This window comes from Gavia stellata, chromosome 25 (genome assembly GCF_030936135.1).
Source record: "Gavia stellata isolate bGavSte3 chromosome 25, bGavSte3.hap2, whole genome shotgun sequence".
NCBI lineage: Eukaryota > Metazoa > Chordata > Aves > Gaviiformes > Gaviidae > Gavia > Gavia stellata.
The window spans coordinates 1,212,490-1,237,242 of NC_082618.1; the positions used below are offsets into that span (position 1 = coordinate 1,212,490).

Here is a 24,753-nt window from a genome sequence, read left to right on the forward strand (position 1 = left end):
AGCAGCGAGGGAGAGGAATTAAAAAAAAAAAAAAAAAAAAAAAAAGGGGAAAAGGGAAAAAAAATTAAAAAATAACCACCCAGCCAGCCCAATCGGCTGGAGAGGCGCGTGTGTGTTTGCCCTTTCCTCATGACGTAGTGTCCTGTGCCTCTCTCCCCCCTTCTCCCTCTCCTTTTCCCCTCCCTCCTTCCAACCCCCCCCCCTCCCCTTCCCCTCGCATCCTTGGAAGCAACAATTAAGCAGCTCTGGGATAAAACACACTGCCTGCGGGAGCACGGGGGCATTGCTTCAAGAGATGGCAAGGCAGGCAGCTGCACCCCTCCTTCCCGGAGTCCTCCTCCTCTTCTCCATCCTCCCGGCTTCTCAGCAAGGAGGTAAGGAAAGAAAAGGCTCCTTCCCCTTAGCCCCGGCCGGCGCTTTTCCCCGGCCCTGCAGGGACCCTCCACGGGCACCGGGGCTCGGCTGCTGCCCCCCGCCTCAGCCCCCGGGCAGCCCCACGCCTGCCCCGGCTGCGTGTCCCCGAGCAGGGACAGGCAGCCCCCCTGCCCTGCCCTGGGGACATCCCCGAGGGTGGGAGGGCAGCCCCCTGGGTGCCACCTCCCCGGGGGGTTCTTTGCCCCCCAAGCTGGCGGGTGGCGTGTGCCATGCCCCGGTGGGGCGGGATGTCACCCGGGGGGGTGACACAGGGCAGTCCGGGAATGGCACTGCTGCGCGAAGCACTTGTCGGGGGCAGGCTGCGAGGTGCTGCATCCTGGAGAGAGGCTCGGGGACACGCGAGGCTTGGGGACACGCAGGCAGGGCGCAGGGCAGGGCGGTGGGGCGTGGCTGCCAAGCTCCCACGGGGATCGCAATTGCGAGGGACTGGGGGAGCTGGCACCCGTCACCCCCCGGTGCGATGGCGGTGTGAGCCGGAGGGGCAGCGGGGGTGTGCGTGTGCGCATCCCGCAGTCGATGTGTGCGAGCTGCTGCGCAGTGTGTGGCCACAACACAGACTGCCGGGCTGGTGTGGCTGCAGAGCAGCTTGGCCCGCCCGAATCGCAGGCTCTGGGTGCCTGGGGTGGCCCTCGCGCGCCGTCCTCCTCGCGCTTGTGTCATCAGCGTCGGGTCCATCCAGCAGCACATGGCACAGGTCATGGCTCGCTGGCCAGTCCCTCGCTGGGCAGCGGCAGGGGCTGCGTGACACCCCAGCGCACGCACATGCACGTGCAGCAATCGCGGCGGGGAGGCGAAAGCCAGCGCAGCGGTGCACGTCCCACGGCACCGCGTGACAAAGCCGGAGCCAGGCAGCACAGCAGGTGCCTGTCCGCAGGACGGCTCACATCTCGTGGTCAGGCCATGAGTGCGCTCAGAGCGGGGAGAGCAGCTCTAAGCCCAGATTTATAGCCCGCTGCAATGGCCAAACTGGGCAAAGGTCTGTGAGGTGGGGACAGCGTGGTCAGGGATGGGACAGCCACCTCTGGAGAGCCAGGTGATCACTGCCCCATGTCATGCCATGGAGAGTGTGCAATGGGCAGAGCCAGCATCAGTGATGGGGTCCATGCCAGAGCCATCGCATGGGGTTTCTTGGCCACAGAGGACCGAGCATCAGAGGGAGGGGAGAGGGCAGAATCCCGTGGGCAGGGGAGGGCAGTGCCAGGGCTGCGTGTCGCAACAGGCAGCTGCAGGCTGGGCAACCCCTTGCCCAGGGCAGAGCCCTCAGGGCTGCTCTCCACAGCCTGCAGCATCATCTGCCAGTGCCCTGCAGCTCCCTGCTCTGCCCCAGCGCGGTGGGCACCTGGGACCCCGACCACGGGCTGGTCTGCCCCTGGCCATGTAGGCAGCGTGATCCCAGAGTGGTGCCAAGCCAGGGAGCTGCCTGTGGAGCTGAGCCTCTGTCAGTGCCTGATCCCGGGTAGCTACAGCTCGGGGTGAAGGTGCCATCCCTGATGGGATGCAGCTCAGTCCTGGGCACACTCCGTCCCCGGCAGTGATGCTCTGCACTGGCTTGCTGAACCACGCTGGCTTTGCTCCCCAGCTCTCAAGCAGTGGCCAGCTGGGACAGTCTCAGGAGGACTTGGGTCCTGGGGCGAGATCCTGCAACAGTTTCCGAGCAGTTTGGGGCTGTTGGCCCCGCTCCAGCCCCCGGCTCAGTCTCCAGGGGTGTTTGCTGGTTTGGGAAGCAGCTCACAGAAGAGGTGGCCCTGGCCCTGGAGATGGTCCCACTGCTGATGGGGACACTGGGGAACACTTCCCCACGGAAGGGAGACCAGTGTCTCTGCAGCCTGGTGTGCTGCATGGCACCAGGCAGGCTCAGCCGTGCTCCCTGCCCTGCCAGCCCTCGGGGACTGAGCTGGGACAGAGGCACGGCCAGTGGCACAGTGTGGGGGGGATGCCAGGGTGCTGTGGGGTGCACCCACCTGGAGAGGGCTCAGGACAGCATCCTCCAGCACCCATTGCCAGTGCAGCTCCAAACCAGCCTGGCAGGAAAGGGACCCTTGAGAGATCCCAGGTCAAGGGAGAAAAACGGGGAGCCCCCCTGCATACACAGACTGTCCCCATCTGAGCAGTGCCCCTGCCGAGGGGCTGAGCCCTGAGCTGGCAGCAGCTGGCTGTACTCGGGAAGCTCCCAGCAGCGGGTCAGGATCAGTCCCTGCTGTTCTGCAACCCCCGGGGGAGCAGAGTTGTACTGGGGACTGTGGGGACATGCACGGCCGGATCCAGGCTGCTGCGTGGGGAAGTTGCCATATGTTTCCCTAAAAGGTGCCAAGTGCAGCGTGTCCCAGTGTTTAGAGAGGGGCATCTGTCCCTCAGTGCTTCCATCCATCCCTCACTGCCTCCTGTGCCAGAGCACAGGGGGTCCTCTGGGAATGACACCCCCAGAGTGGGGACAAAAGGGACCCTGGGGGGTCCCAGCCCTGCAGGCTCTGGGGCCATGGAGGGCAGCTCGGGTGGGTGCAGAGAGGCTGGCATTGGGTGTGCTGGCATCCCAGCCTGGGCACTGTAGAGACCCTCTGATGACACCCAGAGTCCCCAGGGTGCCCCAGGGCCAGTAGTGCCTGTTCTGTGGCTGGGATGGCATCTCCCCTTCCCAGCTGGGCACCTCCCCGAGGCACTGGCCTGCTGGGGCTGCTGCCTCTGCAAACAACTTGTAGGGTGCAGCTTATCCACCAGCGCTCAGAGATGAAAGCTGAAGCCTTGGGGGGCTGGAGGGGAGCCAGGTTCTCGACAGCCGCCCCCCCTGCTCCCCCCCGAGCTGCTACCAGCGAGCTCAGGCTGGGATGCAACATGGCTTCAAAGTTGCTTGGAGACTGCATGTTTCCAAAACTGATTCTCTACAGAAAAAGAAAACAGCGGCATGAGGGAAGAGGGGAAATATCTGCGGCGGTTACACACTGAGCCTCCTCCGGGAGCGGTCACCCACGGGTGCAGGGAGGGTGCAGGGTTGGAGGTTTGGCTGCCCGGTGAGGGTGCGAGCTTGTGTCCTGCGGTGGATCCTGGTCTCGGTCTCACAAGTAAGCTGTTGAATAGGGAAAACATCTGCATTTCTGGCTTGTAAAGAAAGCTGCAAGCAGTGATGCAGCTAGAAATGGTGTAGATGATACAAACAGTGGTCAGTCAGAAGTAGTGCAGGTGATGATAAAATAGTGCAGATATTGCAAAGAGTGACCTGTGGTACAGAGCTATGGAAGAAAAAGTCCAATAAATAAGGCTCCACACCAGATCCTGAACACCTTCAGGGGTCAAACCCTACCACAGCTGGGGCTGCACATATGGATGCAAATTATCCTGCCCCTGGCTTGAGAAGACATCCCTGGGGTGGGTGCTGGGGGCCAGCCCCGTTCTCTGCAGGCTTACAGCCAGCCCTGGCCCAGGAGACAAGCTGGGAAATCGGAGAAACTCCCCTTCCTGGAGTCCCGGCAGGCTCAGACCAGGGGCAGAGCTCCTTCAGTCCTGGGAGGCTGGTGACTCAGTTTCCCCTTCCCCGATGTGCCAAGGGAATGCGGGATGGAGAGGCCAAAGGGGCACGCCTTGCCACACTGGGGAGCAGACCCTGAGCTGGGTTATGGGCTCCTGCCCCTGAGGTTGGGGAAGGACACGGCTGGTGAAGGACAGAGACCGGACGGAGAGTGATTGCCGTAGCCCGGTGCAGCCTCAGGGAGCCTTACAGTGTAGCCGGTGCCAAGCGCATGGACTGCTGTCAACACCTGAGCCGTGGTGGTGCTGCCGATGCGTGGGACTGGTGATGCTGGGGTGAATTTGGCTGTTCGAGGCTGGTTGTCAGCCGGAGACATGAGTGGGTCAGAGAGCCCCGTGCCCCCTGGCAGTGCCTGTGCCAGGGAGCAGACCCTGAGCTGGGCTACAGGCACTGCCCCTCACCGGGACAAGCCCGGCTCTGCCAGCACCAAGGCAGCTTGTAAAAGAGTTTCAAGAGAAGTGCGGAGCTGGCTGTGTTTGGCAGCAGAGCTGGTCAGGAGAGCAGCGAGGGGGGAGCAGCCTCCTGCGATGCTCCTGAGCGAAAGCCTTGGCTCCCCAAAGCCACATGGCATCCCCACCCTGGCCATGCCGCTGCCCCCCGGCCATCCAGGCTCCTGCCAGGACTTGCTGACCCCCTCCACCTCCTGATCTGAGCATGGAGATGGTTGACGAACTGACACATCCCCTGTAATCCTCCAAAAGGTGCAGACCTGCCACGAGGCACTGCAATGAGCACAGCGCCTTGGCCCTGGGATGGTGTCTGGGGGATGCCCGGGGAGGGGACCATGGCAGTGGCACCGCAGTGGGACCCCCCTGCCAGGGTCCACAGCGCCTCGGCGGGTGACGATGAAGGGCTGAGTATGGCAGCTGTGGCTGTGGGCAGGTGTCACCTGGGCCTTTCTAGGGTCCACACACACCCCAGGAAGGCTGTGAGCCATCCCACCTCATTCCAGCTTCTCCGGGGGTCTCTGCCAGGCAGCACTGGCACAGGGGGACAGAGGGGTGGGGGAGCTCCGCCCAGGTCCCTGGGGTGCCCGGCATCACCCCAGCACCAGGGACCTTGCCTGGCCATGGGGGGCTGATGCTGGGGGGCACCACGGGGGCTGAGAACAGCAGGGACCCTCCTGCTTGGTGGGGGGCGATTGCTGGCCCCGGGCATGTGGGTCCCCGGCCGGATCCTGGCCATCCTGCCAGCTCGCGCTCCCAGCGGCGGTGGGGTGTCCCCTTCCAGCAGGGCGGGTGGGGGAAGACAGGCGATGTGTGGATACACAGAGTTTGTTTGGAAACAGGCAAGAAGTTGGGATTTGTTTTTCCAAGCTGGTGAGGGTGGGCGGGGGAATGTGCCGGGAAAAGGAGCCGCTCCATAAACCCTTGGCCGGCAGCCGGGCCGGGCTGTGCTGTGCCAGAGGGGTGAGCCGGCCGGCCGGAGTGATGAGCAAACACGTGTCCCCTCCACTGCAAGGCACATCAGGTGCTTCAGGGCCGCATTTGGCCCCCAGCCCCAGCAGGACCCTGGGAGGTGGTTTTGGGGGGCACAGGGCTGAGCCCCACTCTTCGGCATCGCTGGGACAGGTGGGCGCTGTCTGATGGCTCCTGGCATGAGTCCTCCGCCTGCATGTGCATCCCGATGGGTTTGTGGGTGTGTGTCCTGCGGGTGCATGTGTCCCGACGTCTCCTGTGCACACACTACCTGAAACCCCTCTTGCACGCGCGTGTGTCCTGACACACGTGTGGGTGCATCCTGGCGCCCGGTCTCTCTGTGCGGCTGGGCTGGGGGTCCATCCCAGGTGTGCCGGGTGGTGAGGGACAGGTGAGCAGGGCCCAGGGGACACCCTCGTCCCTGCCACGTTGCAGTGGGCAGCTGTTGGGGTGAAGCAGGGGGCTATGGGGCACAGCAAGGGAGGACCCCCAGGGTTTGCACCACAGGTGAGATGGAGAGGAGATGTGCAACACAATGTGCCCCTCATGGTGGCGTGCCAGCTCTGCCCCCTGCCTGGCACCTGCCTGCACTGGCTACCCTGCCCAGCCCCTGGGCACCGTGCAGCCTGTGGTGATGTTGCCAGGGCTGTGCCACTGCATGCACCCAGCTCCTGGGGGTGCTGGGTCCCCCCACCCTGGCCGGTGTACTGGGGAGGCCGCTGCAGCCTCAGAGCAGGACAGCAGGTCCTCAGATCCCAGCCATGTCCCTGCAGGGTCCCCAGTGCCTGTCCACCCTGAACTCCATCCCCTCTGCCCAGAGCTTGCAGGAGAGCTGGGTGCAGCTTGCCACAGGGGTGCTGGCCACCGCAGGCCTGCGCTTGCCTCCGGCAACCCCCAAATCCTCCTGCCAGCCTCACTGCAAGCCCTGCCAGCCATCCCGCTGCAAACCCCATGGCAACGCCCCAAGTGCCAAAAACATGCTCCAGCCAAAAGCGGAGCATCTCTCTGCGTTGCAACCTCCTCGTGCCACCAACCCACCTGCAAGTCTTCACCCCATCCATGGCCCTGACGGAGCAGGCGGGACCACCCAGGGGATGGCTGCCTGGTGGTCTGCAGGAGACAGACCTTTGCCAAGGTCCAAACAAGCCACAAAACGTTGCCGTGGTGTCTGAGCAAGACCTCTGAGCATGAGCTCCAGACACCCTGGAAAGCGGTGGGACCTGGCTGCTTATCTCAGCTTTGCAGAGACAGGCAGAAAGACATAGGTGGTTTCGATGGGTCTCAGCACCGTCCCCCCAGTCCGGCACCCCAGACCTGCTGGCCTGAGCTGGCTCTTCCCGCTTGCAGCTCAGCAGACAGGGCATGGCAGGACAGGCAGCGTGGGCATGGGGCAGGCACAGCCAAGCATGCTCAGGCTTGGCTGGGACCAGCATGGGCTGCGGGGATGAACTGGGACAGCCTCACCCCACCATGCATGACCATGGCTGGACCCGTCCCCCCAGAGCCGTGTGAAGCTGGAGGTGATGGAGATGGCGCTGGCTGTGGTACGGGACAGGTTTTGGGAAGCAGAGCTGGACACCAGCCAGCCCCGCTCCATGCCAGCCCCGTGTCCCTCCCTCCCATGCAGGACCAAGTCCTCCTGACACCTCCACCAAGATGCCCTCCCTGGCTGGGGCACCTCCAAGCCCCGTCACCACTGTCACAGCAGGGAAACTGAGGTGTGCAAGGAAAGGCAGGGATCTTCCCTTGAGCCCTCGCCCTGGGGCTCTGCACCCCACTCTGTCCGCAGGGAGCAGCTCCCCAACCCAGGAGGTGCCCCCCACCCTGACCCGCTGAATACACTTGGATCCCTGGGGTGATTTTAACAAGGGTCTCTTCTCTTGCAGGGGTTCCTGGTGCTATCCCGGGAGGGGGAGTCCCAGGAGGAGGCTTTTTCCCAGGTAAGGGGGTGCAGGCAGCATCTGGGGGGGACATCACCCTGCTTGCAGGGATGGGGCAGGTGCCTGGGGGGTCCCCGGCTACCTCTGAGCCAGCACGGAGGGCTGGGGACCTGCCAGCCGGGATCAGGGGACATGGGGACACCCTGACTGCCTGCTCAGCCCTGGGTGGCTGCCCCAGTGCCAGCCCCATGGCGTGGGGACAGGACTGAGAGGCAGCACCAGGCTTACGCTGGGGGTCACTAGCCCAGGGCTGGCACCTACACACTGCCCCAGCCCTGGCCACGGGAGCTGCTCAGAGGTCACAGACTGTCCCTAAAGTTTCAGCCAAAAGCTTGGGGACATCCCAGGGGGGACGCCCCATCCCCTTCCACCCTTGTGACCTCTCTGCCTCCCCATGGACCCCCCTGAGAGCCTGGCATGGGTGGGGGGGTGGTGGGTGCTCACAGGGTTGGGTGCTAAGTCTGTGCCGTTGCTCGCAGGTGCTGGGGTTGGAGGTTTGGGAGCAGGTGAGTGCTGGGACCCCTTTGCCCAGGGTGTGCTGGGACGGGACGGGGGGGCAGCACCCCTGGCAGAGCTGCCTTGTGCCAGGCAGGGGGACCGCCACGATGCTGGCCCTGTCCCCCACAGTGTCCCCCCCTCGGGGGATGCTTGGAGGAAGGATGGGTCTGACCCCTCTCCACTCGCTCTCCCCTAGGACTCGGGGCTGGAGCAAAACCTCTCAAACCAGGTAAGAACCTTGGCTCTCCCACCATCTCCAGCTGTGCCAATGGCCAGGATACTTCCCGACCCCTGGTGCCCTCATGTTTCTCCCATGTGGCCAAGGGGACCCCCCACCCTGGGTACCCCCATGGCCAAGGCATGCAGCAGCCGGCACTTTCTGCCCTGCCCTGCCACACTGCCTCTTGCCAAGCCCCCACAGCGGCAAAGGAGCCTTCCTCCTTTGTCCACCGCTTCAGCGCTCAGCCCTCTCCCCTCCAGCCCCCACTGACTGCCCTTTTGGGGTGCTTGCTGCCTGCAAACCTGTGCCAAAGCTCCTCAGGAAGATGCAAAGCTGGATAACGCTCGCTCAGCCCTGCCGGGAGCCGGTGCCCGGGGAAGCTGGCAGCACCTTCGCCTGCCTGCGTTTGTGGCCGAGCAGCTTTTGCTGGGGCACCTGCAGCCAACGCTGGGGTTTCTCTGGCCTAGAAATGAGGGGGAGAGAGGGGGCATCACTGGGGGAGATATGAGATGCTGGCAGGAGGATGCACAGCCCGAGGGCATCGAGCCTGGGGCATCGTGGGGAAGTGCTGGGCACAGCTGGGAGGTGCTGCGGCAGCAGGGACTGTGCAGGGAGCAAATCTAGTGCCAATCTGGTGCCAACAGGAGATGCCCAGTGCCCATCGAGGCCCAGGGAGAGATGCTCTTTAAGGCGGAGACCCGGGTCTCCCTTCCCTTCCCACCCCAGGGGTACCTGCTGTGCCCCAGGGCAGGGGCATGCTGCACCCCCCTGGCCCCCCGAGCCCGGCCCGTCTGCGCAGCGGGAGCGCCAGCCCGAGGCGGGGGCCGGCAACCTCCGTTTACTCAGATTTCAGCTCGTGGAAAGAAAAACAAGGCCCTTTATTTCGGCGTAATTAAAACCAAACGCGGCGCGGCCGCGAAGCCCCAGCCGGAGCGGTGTCCGCGCCCTGAGCCAAAGGCAGTGGAATTTGCGCCTGGAGGGAGCGAGGGCTGATTAGCCCCAGATGTTGGAAGGCAGTGCTGGCCGGAGTCGGTGGGACTCATTCCTCAGCCATAAACATTTCGGCTCCGTCCCCTCGTGGCCCGGCAGGGTGGGAGGCAGGCGAGGCAGAAAGGGATGGGATGGGGGACCCGGATGCTGGCAGGCACGTTTGTCACCCGTCCCTGTGCCCGTCCCCCGGCCGTGCTTCCGTCCCACCGGGATGGTGCAAGCAGGATGCTCCTGCTCCTCTGGCCCCAGCCATCCCCCCCCTACCTCACCCCACTTCTCTTTCCAGGGGTCGGAGGCCTCGGGGGACTCGGCCCACTTGGCCTGCAGCCAGGTGAGCACAGACCACTGGCTGCCCCCACTCCGGACTGTCCCCAGGGCAATGTCCCCAGACACCCACCTTGGGGACAGCACGTGGTTTGCCCCATCAGGTGCTCTCCGTAGCCTGCCTGGTGGGTCCCGTCCGGGCTGGGCACCCTTCCCAGATCTGAGGGACTGGCAGCCACCAACGGGCAGCCCTGTGGTCCCCCAACATCGTGGCATCAACCATGGCTGGGTGACCCCAAGCAGCGATAGGCAAGGAGGGACACAGGGTCCCCATGGGGTCTGCAGCAGGGGAACAGTGCCCGCAGGTGGCCCAGTCATCCTGCCTGGGGCCACAGGGGACCCTGGCATGCATGGCAGCTGGTGACACTGCAGGGTGGCCTGGGTGGCGTGGGCATAGCTGGTGATGGGTGGGATGTGGATGGGAGCAGGTATTTGGGGGGGAGAACCGCAGCGCAGGACAGGTCAGTGCCTGCTAACCACCGCCTTGCCCAGCCTAACGCCAGCCCCCAGCACCCCTGTGCAGCCCCCCACATCTCACCACCCCCTGTGCCCACTGCGGCCAGCGTGGAGGGCAGGACACCTTCTCGCCGGCCGCTTTTTGGGGATGCTCACGCCGGTTGTTCTCCTCCCCGCAGGTGCTGCAGGTCTCTTCCCCGGAGGCGCCTACCCCGGGGGCGTCTTCCCAGGTGCTGCCGCTGCCGCTGCGCTCAAGGCTGCTGCGAAAGCTGGTGAGTGCTGAGGGTGTCCGATGTGATGCTGGGCCAGGCGATGACGCCGGGCAAGGCAGCGATGCCAGGCAAGGCAATGTCAGGGCTTGGGCAGTCCCCAGGGACTCCTGGTGTCCCCTGGGTGCCTGGGTTAGGAGAGCTTTCCCAATGGAGCTGGGGGACTTTTGTGGGGATCCCCGCCGATGCGGAGGGACCCTGGCACATCCTGGTGTGCTGAGAAAGGGGTGTTGGCCAAGCCTGAGCCCCCAGGAGCAGAGAGCTCTGAGCTGCCTGGTCCGTGTGCCCAGGTCTGGGGGACCCATCCCCGGTGCTGCCTCAGGGTGTCCCCTTTGCCCCCCAAGAGGGAGCTTGTCCCTTCCTTTGGCACTGCTTTGGCCACCCGTAGCCCAGCAGTGGCACCTCACACTGGTATATTCCTCTTCCCAATGCCAGGTGCTGGCATTGGTGGTGTGGGTGGAATTGGTGGTCCTGGTGGCCTTGGGGTCTCCACAGGTAGGAAATACCCCTCGTTCCCAGCATAGCCAAGCCTGGGGCAGACACATCCCCATGCGTGCCAGGGTGGGCAGGAGCCGGTGCGCCGGGGCTCAGGGGGTCTCTGCTGCCTGCAGGTGCGGTGGTACCGGGCGGGGTGCAGCCCGGGGTTGGCGCGGCAGGGAAACCCCCCAAAGTACCAGGTAGGTGCACGGCCCCAAAGCGGGGGGCCAGGGCGGGGAACGGCTCCAACCGGGCACTCATGCCTGCCTTTCTCTCGCCTGGCAGGTGCTGGGATTCCTGGAGCTTTCCCGGGCGGTGTGCTCCCCGGCGCAGGTGAGCTGGGGGTCCCCACCCCACAGGCAGCACCCCGACCTCCGAGGGGGTCCCCACCCAGCCAGCAGCACCCTGGTTTGAGTTGATAGCCTTATGCCCAGCTGTACCCTGGGCGTTATAACACCACCCCTGCCTGCCCTGCCCTGCAGAAGGCTGCCTGCAGCCCCATGCTGCCCACCTGCCTAACTCCCTGCCTGCCCCATCACTGCTGCCTGCAGCTTCCAAACCCTTTCGCTGGGGCTGTAGCAACATTTCCACCACGGCAAAGGCGGGGGGACCCGGCGCCTCCGGGGGTCTTGTGCCAAGCTCCGCGGGAGCAGACGGCATCAGCGCCGGGAGAGGAGCTGGCACGGACCACGCCAGGGCCGGCTTGCCCAGCCAAAGGCGGCGTGGGAAGGAGGGGGAGGAGGTGGCGGGGAGAGAGGAATTCCTCACTGCAAAGTAATTTGGGGGAGGAAAACTTGTGAAAACAAGATGTTTCGACATTGTCAGAAGGAGAAGTGTGTTGCCGGTCAGGAATGTCTTTTCCATGTCTGAAAACGCGTGAGTTATAATGAAAGACATTTGTAAAAGGGAAAAAAACCCAAACCAAAAAAAAAAAAAAAAAGAAAAAACAACACCAAAAACCCAACCCAAATGACTGCAAGGCCAAAGCGATGCCTCTTGCCTCTGGGGGGTTGGGGATCAGTGGGCACGACCCCCCCTCCTGTTCCCCAAAAAGCCCCAGCTTGGACAAAGCCACTGCACATCACCGCGGCAGAGAGCAATGCCCGGGTTTGGCTATACCACGGCATGGGCTGGCACCTTGCTATCACCCACTCATGGGTTGCATGTTCCCTGCAGGCACCCCGAGCTCATGTGTGGGCAGCCCCCCCCTCCCCAAGCACAGGCAGCCCCAGGGCTGGAGCAAACCCTTCCCTGCAGCTCTGCCTGGGGCGTGCAGGGAGGCTGGCACAGGGAGGTCCCAGCAAGCCCCCGGGGGATGAGGGTACCCTGTCGCAGGGTACAAGGGTCAGTGCTGAGCCAGAGATGGGTGACAAGGATTTGGGAGCTGGGTGCAGGGGTCTCAAGTACCAGCAACGCCACGATGCCCCACTGTGCTCACTTGGCCCCTCTGGTCTCTGCCGCAGGTGTCCGCTTCCCTGGCGTAGGGGTGCTGCCCGGGGTACCCACTGGTGCTGGAGTCAAGCCGAAAGGTCCAGGTAGGTCCCCTCGATCCCCTGGGGACACTGGGGTGGAGGGCGGGTCCAGGGCTGCCCTCATGCCCATCCTGCTGGGGCTGGCTCCAGCCCATCCTTTGGGGTTGCAGCCCCACAGGGCACGTGGGCGAGCAAAGCCGACCTTTGGCTGAGCCCACGCAGACTAGTTTGGACCCCGAGGACCAGCCCCAAGGCTCACGCAGTTGCCTTTGTGTTTCTGCCTAGGAGCAGGAGCCTTCGCAGGAATCCCCGGTGAGTGTCTCGTCTCTCTCGCTCGTCCTTCTCTTCCTTCCCAAACCTATTCATCACAGCCATGGCCTCCCCACGCCAGAAGATGCCTCAGGGCTTCCCAAGCCACCTGCTCTCCTCTCCCGGGGTGCCCCGGGGCGCTCCCCTCTCGCAAGGACTGGTGGCAGCCTGGGCGCCGGCTCCAGGTGAGAGTCTGCTGTTGGCTTTGCAGGACTGGGAGGTTTTGGAGGTCAGCAGCCCGGTGTCCCTCTGGGGTATCCCATCAAAGCTCCTAAGCTCCCAGGTAAGCTGCCACAGCCAACAGGGCTGGGGGTGAAGGACCCCCAGCAGCGCCAGGAGAAGGACCCGCCGTTCCCCGGGGCTGAGCCGCGGTGCCCCCGGGTCCCCTGGACCTGGCAGTGCCAGTGCTGGCCCTGGGACAGCAGGACAGAGCGAGGGGCGCTGGGCAGGTGAGTCCAGCAGCAGCTCTGCCTATCGCAGCCCTGTGGGCAGCTGCCTGGATGCTGCTGCTGGTCTTGCCCCCAGCCCATGAGGACGACGCTGTGCCTCTCCAGCTGTTGTAAGGTAGGAAAGAGCGTGTTCTGGGGACATGCTTTGGGTCAGGCCACCCCAGGCTGTCCCTGCTGGCTCCTCGTGGCACGAGGCACAGCCCTTGCAGGGACCCTCTGCTTTCTGTGGCTCCTGGGGTTGTGCCAGGCATCGCTGGGCATTCACCTGGGCCAAATGTCCTGGCCCCAGGAGCTCTAGCCAAGGCCTCCAACAGCAGGCAGGTAGTGGGGATGGAGCTCCAGGCAGGTCTCCCTCCCCACTGCCTGCCCAGATGAGGCTCAGCCCCAGCCCAGGGAAGCCTGGGTGTGCTCAGCACCCCTTTCCCAGGCTGGGCTGCTCCTGGGACCTCCATCTCCCAGCCCTGTGCTGGGGGCCAGCTCTGCCCGTCCCCAGCCGGCCGTGTCCCTGCAAGGACAGCAGCAGGACGGGCAGTGCCAGGCAGCCAGTACTGGGTGCTGTGCCCTCCAAGGGCCATGCTGCCAGCTTACTGGCCCCAAGAGGATCCCTGAGGAGGAGGGCAGCCAGATCTGGGTGTGGACCCGCATCCCTGGGGTGCTGGAGAGCGAGTAGATCCATGGGCATTTTCCCACTCGCCAAAACAAGTTGCTGCAGGCAGGAAAGCCTTGGCGGGGGGAACCCACCCCTGGGGAGCAGGTCTCACCTCGGCACGGGCGCCAGCCCCGACAGCTCTGCTGGCTTCCCCCTGCCGAGGCCCGTCGCCGCAAACAGCGGCAGAAATACTTGGCCCGCTCTGGCTTCCTCCCGCGGAGGCAGAGTTACACTCGTTAGGGTGACTCGGCCCCGCCGCCATCGGATACTGTCTGGCCTCCCGGACGCAGCCCAGCCCCAGACCGCCTTTCATGGGGTGCCCGGTGCGGAGAGCAAACCGCCGGCTCATGGCGCAGCTGTGCCTGGCTCCATCCCGCGGCGGCCCCGCCAGTGGCCCGCAGCCCGGACAGGACGCTGCTGCCGGCTGACCCACTTTATGGGGAGCCTTCGTTAAATAAATCAGGGGAGGACACCCATCCCGTCGGCTAGGGAGCCCCGTCAGCGCATCACGCCTTTTGCGGGGACCAGCAGGACAGTGGTGGTGTCCCCAGCTGTGGTTTCAGCTGCTGGGTGCTGCCTGGCGCCCTGGTCCTTCCCAGGTGCTGGGGGATGCCAGTTTGTCACCTCTGAGGGCTTGGGGCTGGCAGTGCAGGGACACACTGGCCTGGCTGTCAAAGCACTCACTTTGATGCTGCTGATGGACCTTGGGGCTGCCACACATCCCCGCATCCCCTGCACTGTGTCCCAGCTGCAGTAGGTCCGGATCGAGAAGAGACGAGGGGACAGCAGGGAAAATAACATTTTCAGTGGAAAGTCTCCTTTTTGGATGATTTGCTCCAAACGCCCTAGCCAGCTCCTGCTCTGTGCTGGCCACACTCAGGAGGCAGCCCCGGGGCCAACCCACTCGCTGGGGGCTCAGCCTGAAGCTGTGGCTGAAATCACGGTCCCACCTGATGCCATAGGGATTGGGGACTGCTCCCCAGTGCCTGGCCACGCTGGGGTGGCATTGGTCTGTGAGAAGCCCTTTCCATGCCAACCAGTATACCCATCAGCCCTGAACCCCCCCGGCGGGGCTGGTGACACCCCTGCACTGGTGCAGGATGGGTGCGCACAGCCCCGAGGTGGGGGCTGCTCTCGCATCTGGCTGGGTGTGGTGGGGAGCTGGGCTTGGACCCGGCAAAACCCTTGGAGATCCAAGGGCTTGGATGCTTACCCTGGGAGTCAACTCCATGTGTCTCACCCAGTGCTGGACCCTTCCGCGGCTTTGGGGTGAGCAAGGTGCTGATGAAGTGCCCTGGGATGGGCAAGGGGGGGTCCCCAAGGTGGGGGACACCCAGCACAGTTCACGGCCACTGCAGTCTGGAAAGCCTCCGCCTTCCAGCAACGCCGCGCTGGCGTGGGACGTGATGGGACAGCCTGGCAGGGTGGAGGGAAATCTGGTTCCCACATGCTGGCTGGCGGGAGGGGTTGGTGTCCCGCGCTCAAGGAGACGCTTTGCCATGAGCAATCCTGTCCTGGCTGCAGGCAGCCTCATCCCCGCCCTGCCCGCAACCCCTCCAGCAGGAGATCTTGGTGTGTGAGACACCCTCCACCCTACGTGCCGCTCGAGGTGTCCCCATTGGGGATGTGGCAGCACATCACCCCTCCTCAGGCCACTGCCAGCAGTGATGGGAGCTCGGTGCTGTTGGCTCCCAAGCGCACGGTCCCCGCCGAGTCACGGGCATCCCCGTGCCGTCCTGAGCGATGGGATCCTGCTCTTTCGCAAGGAGACATTTCCCTGGCCGTGATGTTCCCGCTCGTAATCCCTCCCCATCCCTTTGTGCCGACCTCCTAACGAGGTCACGTTTCAGCGCAGGCTCCCAAGCCCTGATTCCAATTAAAACCTTTCATTTGGAGCCGGCCGTGGTGCAGCCAGCTGGGTACAGCTCTCGCCGTGGGGGTCCCGGGGGACCCCCTGCCGAAGCGGGGTCACGGGAGGCTCCTGCAAAACCAGCTTCAGGCGCTGCAGCCCTTGACGCAGGGCTGAGAGCGGGTGGCTCTTTTTGGAGCTGCTGCTTCCAAGGTGATGGAGAAGAGCTGTCTGGGCTCCGTCACAGGGGGTTGTATCCCGGAGGATTTACTATCCTGACGGAAGGAGCCCTGAGGACTGGTGCCGCACAGCCGGCTGGCAGAGAGGGGCTACACCGCGGGGCAAAGGGGGCACGGCCACCGGCAGCCAGGTGCTAACCCGCCACCTTCTCTCCTCTCCAGGTGGCTATGGATTGCCCTACAGCACTGGTAAGCTGCCCTACGGTGAGTGCTCGTAGCCCTCGCTCCGCGGTCGTAGCTCCTCGTGGCTCTGCCGGCTGCTGCTGTGGCCCCGTGGCCACCGACCCCCGGGGCGGTGTGAGGGGCATCCCACTCCCAGGGCAAGGCGGTCTCTCAGGGAACCTGTGCCTTGCCCTGCCGTGATGCCTGTGGACCCGGCTGGGAGCAACCTGGCTCTCCTGGCATCCCGCGCCACAGGGCTGGGAGCCGTTAATCCGCAGGCGTGACGCGGCACTGGCAGCAGTCAGCTGGCGCGCTGGCTCTATGCTAGGACACATCCTGAGCCACGTCCAGCTCCAGGCAGGGATATTTGAACTGGCATCTCAACTGGGGGATAGCTGGCTCCAGCATTCCCCCCACATCTCTCGACGCTGGGGAGGGGAGATCCTTTGGGCCGAGGGAGCTGCTCCATCTGCCTTGCCCCCCTTCCTAGGGCCAGTGCTTGACCGGGCTTTGCCTTTCTGTTTGTGATTGCAGGCTTCGGGCCCGGCGGGATAGGAGCCGGCATCGGGGCAGTAGGAAAGGCAGGGTACCCCACCGGGACAGGTACGCTCCCTTCCCAGGCAGCCCCAGGGTGGGGGAGTGGCATGGGCATAGTGGGGGGACCAGGCACCCCGGTCACCCTGGTCACTTTGCCGGTCCTCAGATGGGGTGTTGGGCACTGCCCGGCTGTCTGGTGGCCCCAGGGTGGCAGCGTCACCCCAGGGACAGCCTGGAGGGGTGCATTGCCTCCCAGAGGAGAGGGGGGCAGATGCTGAGAGGAGGGGCCAGTCCCCAGGGTCCCTGTGGGATGGGGGAGCTGAGGTGGGAATGGTCTTGGGACCTCAGCAGCTGCCAATGTCTTTCCCCAGGAGTCGGAGCACAGGCGGCAGCAGCAAAAGCAGCAGCGAAGTATGGTGAGTCGCCCTCCGCGGGCACATCCATCACCCGTCTCCCCAGTGGAGCACCTGCTCCCTCCCTCCCTCCCAGGCTGGGGGGGATGCTGGTTGTGTCCCTGCATCACTGAGCTGACAGTCCCCTTCTCCCCTGCGGCAGGAGCCGGAGTCCTGCCTGGGGCTGGCGGCATCCCGGGAGTCGGCGGAGTGGTACCCGGTGTTGGCATTGTCCCAGGAGCCGGAGGTGAGGCGATGGTGGGGCTCGGCCCTGGGGCTCGGGGAGGGTTGCCTCCCCCCGTCCCTGACTCTATCCCACTACCCCCGCAGTTGGAGGGCCGGCAGCGGCGGCGGCAGCGGCGAAGGCAGCGGCGAAGGCAGGAGCTTTTGGTGAGTTCCCCGCTGTCTCGGACAGATCCAGCAGCTGCCTGTGGGGCTGGGCTCACTTTTGGGGCACAGAGGAGCCGTGCATTGGTGTCGGGGCTGCGCGGCTTCACCGCCTGCTCCACCACCCCCTGCCCTGTCTCCTGGGGTGCTCTCCCAGCCCCAGACCTCTTCCCCAGCTCCAGCGGCTGCTTGCCGGAGCTCGGGGTGAGGTGAAGCCACTCTGCTGAGCCAGCGGTTTTGGCAGGTAGAAGGCAGCAAGGTGCGAAACCTCCCTCAGGGCTGCAGAGGGGCTTTACCCCCTTGGAGGCAGCTTCCAGCAGTCTGTTGGGAGCGCCAGGCTTGGGCGTAGCAAAGCCTGGTTTGCAAAAAGCAGCTTTTTCAGCGGTGGCTGGAGGGCTGGCTGGCCGGCTGGCCACCTCACAATGCAGCAGCCCGACACTGGGCAGTACGTCCCCATCACACATGGTTTCTTCATAAGAGGTGTGGTTTTGCTGTGGCAGGCTCTGGCGGGGTGTCCGGGGAGATGGCGTCTGTAACAAGCCGTCATTTGTTAGCAGAGGGATGCGCTTGGTGATGCAGATCTCGTGTTCGCTGCTCTCCTCGGCTGTTTTGTGGGAGAAAAGCGAGTAACAAACAACCGCTCATTGGAGCATCCAGAGAAAACGTGTCAGCTCCAGGAGCAACCATGGCCTGGGGGGACCTCGGGGGTCCCCAAGCTCCTGGGTGGTCGAGTGGGCTCCAGATCCCTGGGTTGGGTGTCGGGAGCTGGGAATTCCAATCCTGGGCACATCCCAGGTCCCCTGAGCAGCTGGTTTGAGAGGTGTGGAGACCCCACCTCAAAGCCAGGTGTCCCAGACCATCCCATGACACCGGGGGACACTGTCCCCACCAGTGGCACGGGGTGTTTTGGGGGGGCTGTCTGACTGCTCTGCTTCCCTCCAGGTCCAGGGGTGCTGCCCGGGGTAGGCGGTGTCCCAGGCCTCGTGCCCGGCGTTGGTGGTGTCCCCGGCTTGGTACCTGGCGTCGGAGGTGTCCCCGGGGGTGGCAGGTGACTGTTCCCAGGAGCCCTGTCCCTACCGCCTGGCTCTGCGGGGGGCACGGGGGCTGGTGGCTGAGGGTCCCTCTCTCCCTTGTCCCCAGGAGTCGGGGCGCCAGCAGCAGCGGCAGCAGCAGCAAAGGCAGCTAAGTATGGTACGTGCCGCGCGGTGCAAGGAGCTCCCCAGCAGCTCCCCCGGGACCCCTGCCGACCCTCTCCACCCGTGGCACTCAGGGTGCCCCCAATCAGGCTGGTATCCCCTGGGGATCACCCCTGATGGCTCATTACGGGGAAGCATCCAGGGATGGGATGTGCCTAGCCCGGTTCCCAGCTGCTGCATCTGGGCTTGGCTTCATCCCCAGGGCAGGACCTTCTCCCTCTCTGGGGTTTCTGCAGGCTGCTTCGTGGAGGTGAACGGATGAGACCGAACTTGTGTCTTTGGACCTTGCCTGAATTCTTGGGTTTTGTACCAAATCCATTTTTCCAGCAGCAGACCTGACCCAGGCTCTGGTGCCCATGGGCTCAGCCTCGCTGCCCGGATGGGCAGAGACCCCTGGCAGAGGGATCCCTGGCCAGGGTCACCACCTTCCAAAACCCTGGTGGGATTCAGCAAGTGCTTCCGACTTGGTTTAGCAAGACCCAGGTGCCCAGCAGGCATTACCACCCCCAAGGGAGCTCCAGCGAGGAGGAGCCCAGAGGGGACAAGGGACATGGCCAAGCAGCAGGGAAGCGGGGAGCCTGGGCGCAGAGAGGAGGCAGAAGTGGCCCCAAGGCTCCATGCAGGGCTGGGGAATCCATGTGCTGCTCCAAAAGGCAGTGCCAGAGGCTACGTGGCCAGGTCCCAGGACCTTCTCCTGCATCATCACTGCAGAGCCCTGGGAGTCCCCTGGGAGCAGCCACGCTCGATGGCAGCTTTTGTTTGAGGGCTAAACTGTTGCTGGCCATTTCTTCCATTTCTCTTCTGCATCATGTAGAAAAAACTCCCACCACATGCCCAGGGAAGGGTGGGATTTAGGGAGAAACTTGGCAATGACAAGTTAATGGGTGTGTGCTCTGTGCTGGAGCATCAGGCACCTGCCAAGCAGGGGGCCCTGAGGACAACCTGTCTGGCACTCAGCCCTTCCAGAAGTGACCTGATGCTTGTCCCTGTGACACTAACGAGTGCTGGCAGGTCAAGGCTGTCACTGCCCTGGGCAGCTTCCCAGTCTGGCCAGTGCCCAGGGCACCCAGGCCTTCCAGGCAGCTACTGGGGACCACCACTCACTTCTCCTCTGTGGCCTCTTTGGCTGCAAGGCTTGATGTCCCCATGATGAGGACCATCTGGAGCCCTCCATGATGATGAGGATCATCATGCTCCCCTGTGCTGATGACTTCCCAGCCTCTCTTTTACAACAGCAGATTTACCATCCTTGCTGGGGCCTCTTGGGAGACACAGGACCAGTCTTTCATTTGCACCGCTGTGCATCTCTCCTGGGACGAGGCGGCGTGGTGATGAGAGCAGACCTACGATGAGGTCCCACCATTCAACTGTTGCTGCAACGAGATCTAACTTCTCCCCTCTCGTTGCCTGCAGGAGCTGGCGTCGGTGTTCCCGGCATTGCCGGTGTTCCTGGTGTTCCTGGTGTTCCTGGTGTCCCCGGTGTCCCCGGCGTGCCCGGTGTGGCTGGGGTTCCTGGCGTGGTGCCCGGTGTCGGAGGTGAGCGGATGGGCTGGCACGAGCCAATGGGGTGGTGCTGGCCTCACTGGTCCCCTGACTCTCTCACTTCTGTCCCCGCAGTGGGTGTCCCAGATGCTGCGGCAGCCGCGGCGAAGGCTGCAGCGAAAGCCGCAGCGTTCGGTGAGTCACCTTTCCCACGGAGGGAGGAGGGATGCTTGCAAATGGGCAGGGTGGGGGGCACCCTTGGCGCTGTGGATGGCAGGGAGGTCAGTGGGACCCCTGCCTACGGAGCCTGCTTGCTCAGCCACGTCTCTGAACTTCTCTGCAGGAGCAGGGCGCGTGCCCGGTGTTGGCGTGCCCGGGGTTGGTGTGCCCGGTGTTGGTGTGCCTGGAGTTGGTGTGCCTGGTGTTGGCGTGCCCGGTCTGGTGCCTGGTGGGGTCGGAGGCATACCAGGTGAGATGGTGTCTAAGGGATGCTCGGGATGTCCCCAGCGGTGCCGGCTGAGGGGTGCCGGCGTGGCTGCCATGGCCCATCGCTGCCCCTCACACTCCCTCTCCCCCACAGGAGTCGGAGGTCCAGTGGCCGCCGCTGCTGCCAAAGCAGCCGCCAAAGCAGCCAAGTATGGTAAGCTGGGATCTCTCTGGGTTATCCCACATGTCCTGTCTCCTGCCGCCTCCCCACCCCAGGCTGTTCCCCTTGTCAGGGCTGAGGCCCGGCACTGCACAGGGTCCCTGCGGTTGGGCCAAAGAATGAGCTGTCCTCAGGGCTGTACGTGGGATGAGATCCTGGCTGTGTCAGGGGGTGCTCTCCAGAGAGCTGGTCTGCACGGAAGGTCCTAGGTTCACCATCCATACACCTTCTCATACATTAGTCCATCCACCCTCCCTTCTACCCACTCATCTACACCACCAGCCAGCCAGCCAGCCACCTCAGTATCCATCTGTCCAAACATCTGTCCATCCCTCTGCATCTCCATCCATTCATCCATCTCACCATCCATCCATCCACTCCACATCCATCCATCCATCCATCCATCCCACCATCCATCCATCCATCATCCACCCCGCCATCCATGCAACCACTCCACACCCAGCCAGCCAGCCACCCATCCACCCCAGCATTCATCCACCCCACTGTTTATCCATCCATCCTACCGTTTATCCATCCATCCATCCTACCGTTTATCCATCATCCACCCATACATCCATCCTACTGTTTATCCATCCATCCACCCATCCATCCATCCTACCGTTTATCCATCCATCTATCCTACTGTTTATCCATCCATCCACCCATCCATCCATCCTACCGTTTATCCATCCATCTATCCTACTGTTTATCCATCTATCCTACTGTTTATCCATCCATCCACCCACCCATCCATCCACCCACCCCAGCCTGTCATGCCTTTTCAGCCGGCTCCTTCCACCACCTCTCTTCCTGAGCTGAAGCCCCAATCCTTCCCTCTTTCCTCCTGGTGTAGGTGGCCTCGCTCCCGGTGTGGGTGGCCTTGCTCCTGGCATAGGTGGCCTGGCTCCTGGAGTGGGTGGCCTGGCCCCTGGCATTGGAGGTGTCCCAGGTGAGGAGGAGGATGGCAGGTGGCGGTGGGAACCTGGCTGGTGTGGGGGGAAAGGTCTGGGGCAGGATGGGCGTGAGGAGGACCTTGGTGGTCTCCATCAACTCACGGCCATCCCTTGGGGGAGGCAGACAAGGCTGGAGGGGTGGGCTCTGCCCAGCATTGCTGGAGAGGGCCCCCCGGGGACACTCTTGCTGTCTCCACTCAGGGGTCGGAGTTCCGGCTGCAGCAGCAAAAGCAGCAGCGAAGGCAGCCAAATTCGGTGAGTCGGCTGGAGAAACCCATCGCTCGCGGCTCAACCCGCAGCAGGCAGTCCTGCCGGCTCGGTGGGCATCTGGGGTCTCCCCATGGGCCCTGGGGTGGCACAGCCTGGTCCAGGGGGAGCTGGGGGGCTTTGGGGGTGGGCACCCCATGCTGGGTACCTCATCCCACGGGAGTATGGGGATCACACAGGGATCACCCCCACACTGCCTCACCCCCCCTCTCCGCAGGTGCTGGCGTCGGAGGGGTCCCAGGCGGGGTGCCTGGCGTTGCCGGAGTGCCAGGAGTGACACCCGGTGTTGGCGTTGTGCCTGGGTTGGTGCCGGGTGTGGGGGTACCCGGTACTGGCATCCTCCCCGGGGCAGGTACGTGCTTCATCACACCCCGGTTGGGGACCCACTTGGGGACAGCAGTGGCTGGGGATACTAAAAGCCACTAAGCCACGTGGAGGGGTGGCAGGGGGGGATGAAAGCAGGATGGAGATGGTGGCACGCGGGAGGGTGCAGGGCTGACTGTCCTAACCGTGGTGTCCTCATTCGCTTTGCAGGCATCCCCCAAATAGGGGTGCAGCCTGGTGCTAACCTCCCAAATTCGGTACGTATGTCTGCCACCCTGCCCCAGGTCCACCTCAGACCATCAACCGGGCACCCTCCTTGTGTGGCCATCGGGTGCTGGCCTCGCTTCGTGTCCCCTGCGTGCCCCCTGGTGCCCTGGCAGAGGGTGGTCCAGGCGTGGGAGATGGCATGCTGTCACCCGTGGGTGCAAAGTGCCACCCATGCCCCTTCCCCTGGACTCGCTGGGGACATTTTTCTCCTGCTCTGCATTGCCTGCAGCAATGCGTCATGCAGGGGCGAGCCCCCTCTGGGTCTTCTTGCTCTGGGTGCTGTGAGACGCGTGCCGGGGACACCCAGGATGGGAATCAGGGCCACCCCAGCGGGTCGAGCACTGGCTGGGGGTGCCCCGAATTGTGGGTGCCAGGCTGTGGGGGGACACGGATTAATGGTCTCTCTCTGGCAGGCGTTCCCGGGGCTGGAGTCCCAGGGGTCGGCGGCATCCCAGGTAGGTGCTGGCAGGAGCTGAGCCCAGGCAACGGGGATGTGTGGGCAGAGGATGCTCCCCCAGGGCATGGGGGGAGTGGGGGTGCCCGAGGAAAGAGGAGCACATGTGGGGCTGGGCGAGGAGTGGATCAGATGCTGCCTCGCTGCCCGTTCCCGCTGGCACTCATCTGGGGTCCCTGTCATAGGTGGCCTTGGAGTCGGTGGCCTTGGAGTCGGTGGCCTTGGAGTTGGTGGGCTTGGTGCTGGTGAGTGATGCTGACCCCTGGCATCGGGGCTCCCCGGGGCTGGGGTGCGGGAAGCGGAGCGGCAGTGGCATGCTGGCAGAGTGCCAAAAAGGAAAGGGGATTTATGGGATGCAGGGGATGTAGGGTCACTTTTGTCCCCTCCTGGTCCCACGGCACGGTCCCAGCCCACACTGTCACCATGCCCTGTGCCCCATCTTGTGCCTGCTGCCGGCCCCGCTCCCGGGGTGTGTTCGGAAAGGAATGCCATCGGTGAGCAGGTACCAAGGGCCATGTCACCAGCGTTGCCCATGTCATGGGGACAGGGGATGGTACTGTACCATGTCCCCACCATACGGAGATGCAGGTCCCTTCCTGGGGACCCTCTGGGCTCATAGCAGGGTCTGGCTGCAGCCCTGGGGGCAGCGAGCCCCGTTGGGGGCTGCACTGATGCCCCTCTCTGACGCAGGGATCTTGTATCCAGGAGCTGTTGGGAAACCTCCCAAGCCAGGTAAGGAACAGGGGCTGCTCCGGCCGGGGGGGCTGGAGGGGTGACACCCATCCCTGTCCCCATCCCCATCCCTGTCCCCATGCTCCCCACCCTCACTAGGGCTCTCCATCCCACAGGTTTTGGTGTTGGGGGGCTGCAGCCAGGTGAGTGCCGCGGTTTGGGGCTGGGGTGGGAGCGTGTCCCCTGCCATGCCACGCTCATCCCGCTTGCTGTCCCCACCCTGCTGCCGTCCCCCGCTGGGCATGCCACTGCCCGGGACAGCACCCCGAAGCCAGGCGGGTGCCCCCGTGGGGACAGGGGCTCTTGCAGCAGCTCCTGTCCCTGCGGTGAACCAGGGTGTCCCCAGCCACGGTGTCCCCAGCCACAGTGTCCCCAGCCACGGTGTGCCCAGCCATGGTGTCTGCAGCCGGGCAGGGTTGGGGTGGCACTGCTGTCACGGGCTGTCACTGGCTGTTGCTTTTTTCCCAGGGGCTGGAGTTCCTGGCTTTGGCGTGTCACCGATATTTCCAGGTACCATCCCCAGCTCGGCGCCTTGGCATGCACCCGGGGCACATCTCGGTGCCCGACTGGCTCACGGGACATGCACAGCCCATGGAGCACGGGGACATGGTCACGGCCTGGGGAGGGACCCAGGGGACTGGGCTGAGCCGGGGGGTGCTGAGATGGGGGTGTGGGGCAGAGCAATGTGGGTGCCCAGTGGGTGCTGAGGGCTTCACTCTGCTTTCAGGTGGGGTCGCCGGCCAGCTGGGATTTGGTGGTGAGTGTCCATGCCCTGAGTGGGGCATTTTTGGGGTGTGGGGGGGGTGCATATCCCCCCTGCACCCAGCAGCCAAGAGGGGTGGGGGTCCCCACTCACCCTGCTCTGCTTCCCCCCCCCAGGGAAGCCCCCCAAGGCCTTCGGAGGAGCCCTCGGTGCCCTGGGCTTTAGAGGTGAGCGCTGCCATCGGGTGACCCCTCGCCCCGCTGGGGCCAGTCCTGCACCCCTGCCCTTCTCCCAGGGGTCCGGGGGTGCAGGGGGGGCTCACCCTGTGCTTCCCCCTCTCCAGGCGGCGTGGGCTGCGCACAAGGGAAGTACTGCGGGAGGAAGCGGAAGTAACCGCCCGCCGTCACCGATGACCTCATGAACTTTGGTGCTACTGCATGGTCCAGAATGTAAATCCCAAGCAAAGCTGAGACACCCCCCCCTCCACCCCAAAACCCGGACCCCCCCCCTCCATGCCGGGGCCATCCCTGGTCCCACGTTCCCAGAGGGACCTCGCGCCTCCGGCAGCACCTGTGTCCACCCCCCCAGCCCCTCCGGCCCAGCAGGGAGTGCGGAATAAACTGCGGGGAGCAGCCGTCCCCCTTGGTGCTATCGCTCCCTGCGGGATTTTGGGGGGGGGGGGGGAGTCTTGGGGTGTCATCCCCCCCAGCCCCAGAGCTGACCCCGCGGGGGGTGGG

General features: G+C 64.3%; 1 protein-coding gene across 1 annotated transcript; it reads left to right on the forward strand.

Annotated features, from left to right (window-relative positions):
• Window positions 1-249: 249 nt before the first annotated feature.
• On the forward strand, window positions 250-24,753 carry ELN (elastin). The gene is made up of 33 exons (XM_059829492.1): window positions 250-374; window positions 7,260-7,313; window positions 7,793-7,819; window positions 8,008-8,040; window positions 9,981-10,073; window positions 10,682-10,747; window positions 10,833-10,880; window positions 12,011-12,082; window positions 12,305-12,331; window positions 12,540-12,611; window positions 15,677-15,718; window positions 16,211-16,279; window positions 16,585-16,629; window positions 16,769-16,852; window positions 16,936-16,995; window positions 17,935-18,036; window positions 18,133-18,183; window positions 19,602-19,724; window positions 19,806-19,865; window positions 20,014-20,139; window positions 20,251-20,310; window positions 21,170-21,265; window positions 21,471-21,524; window positions 21,754-21,888; window positions 22,071-22,117; window positions 22,541-22,582; window positions 22,767-22,826; window positions 23,272-23,313; window positions 23,430-23,456; window positions 23,782-23,823; window positions 24,041-24,070; window positions 24,193-24,243; window positions 24,360-24,753. Exons 1-33 carry the CDS (start codon window positions 296-298, stop codon window positions 24,435-24,437), a joined length of 2,097 nt encoding a protein of 698 aa, XP_059685475.1. The 5' UTR covers window positions 250-295; the 3' UTR covers window positions 24,438-24,753.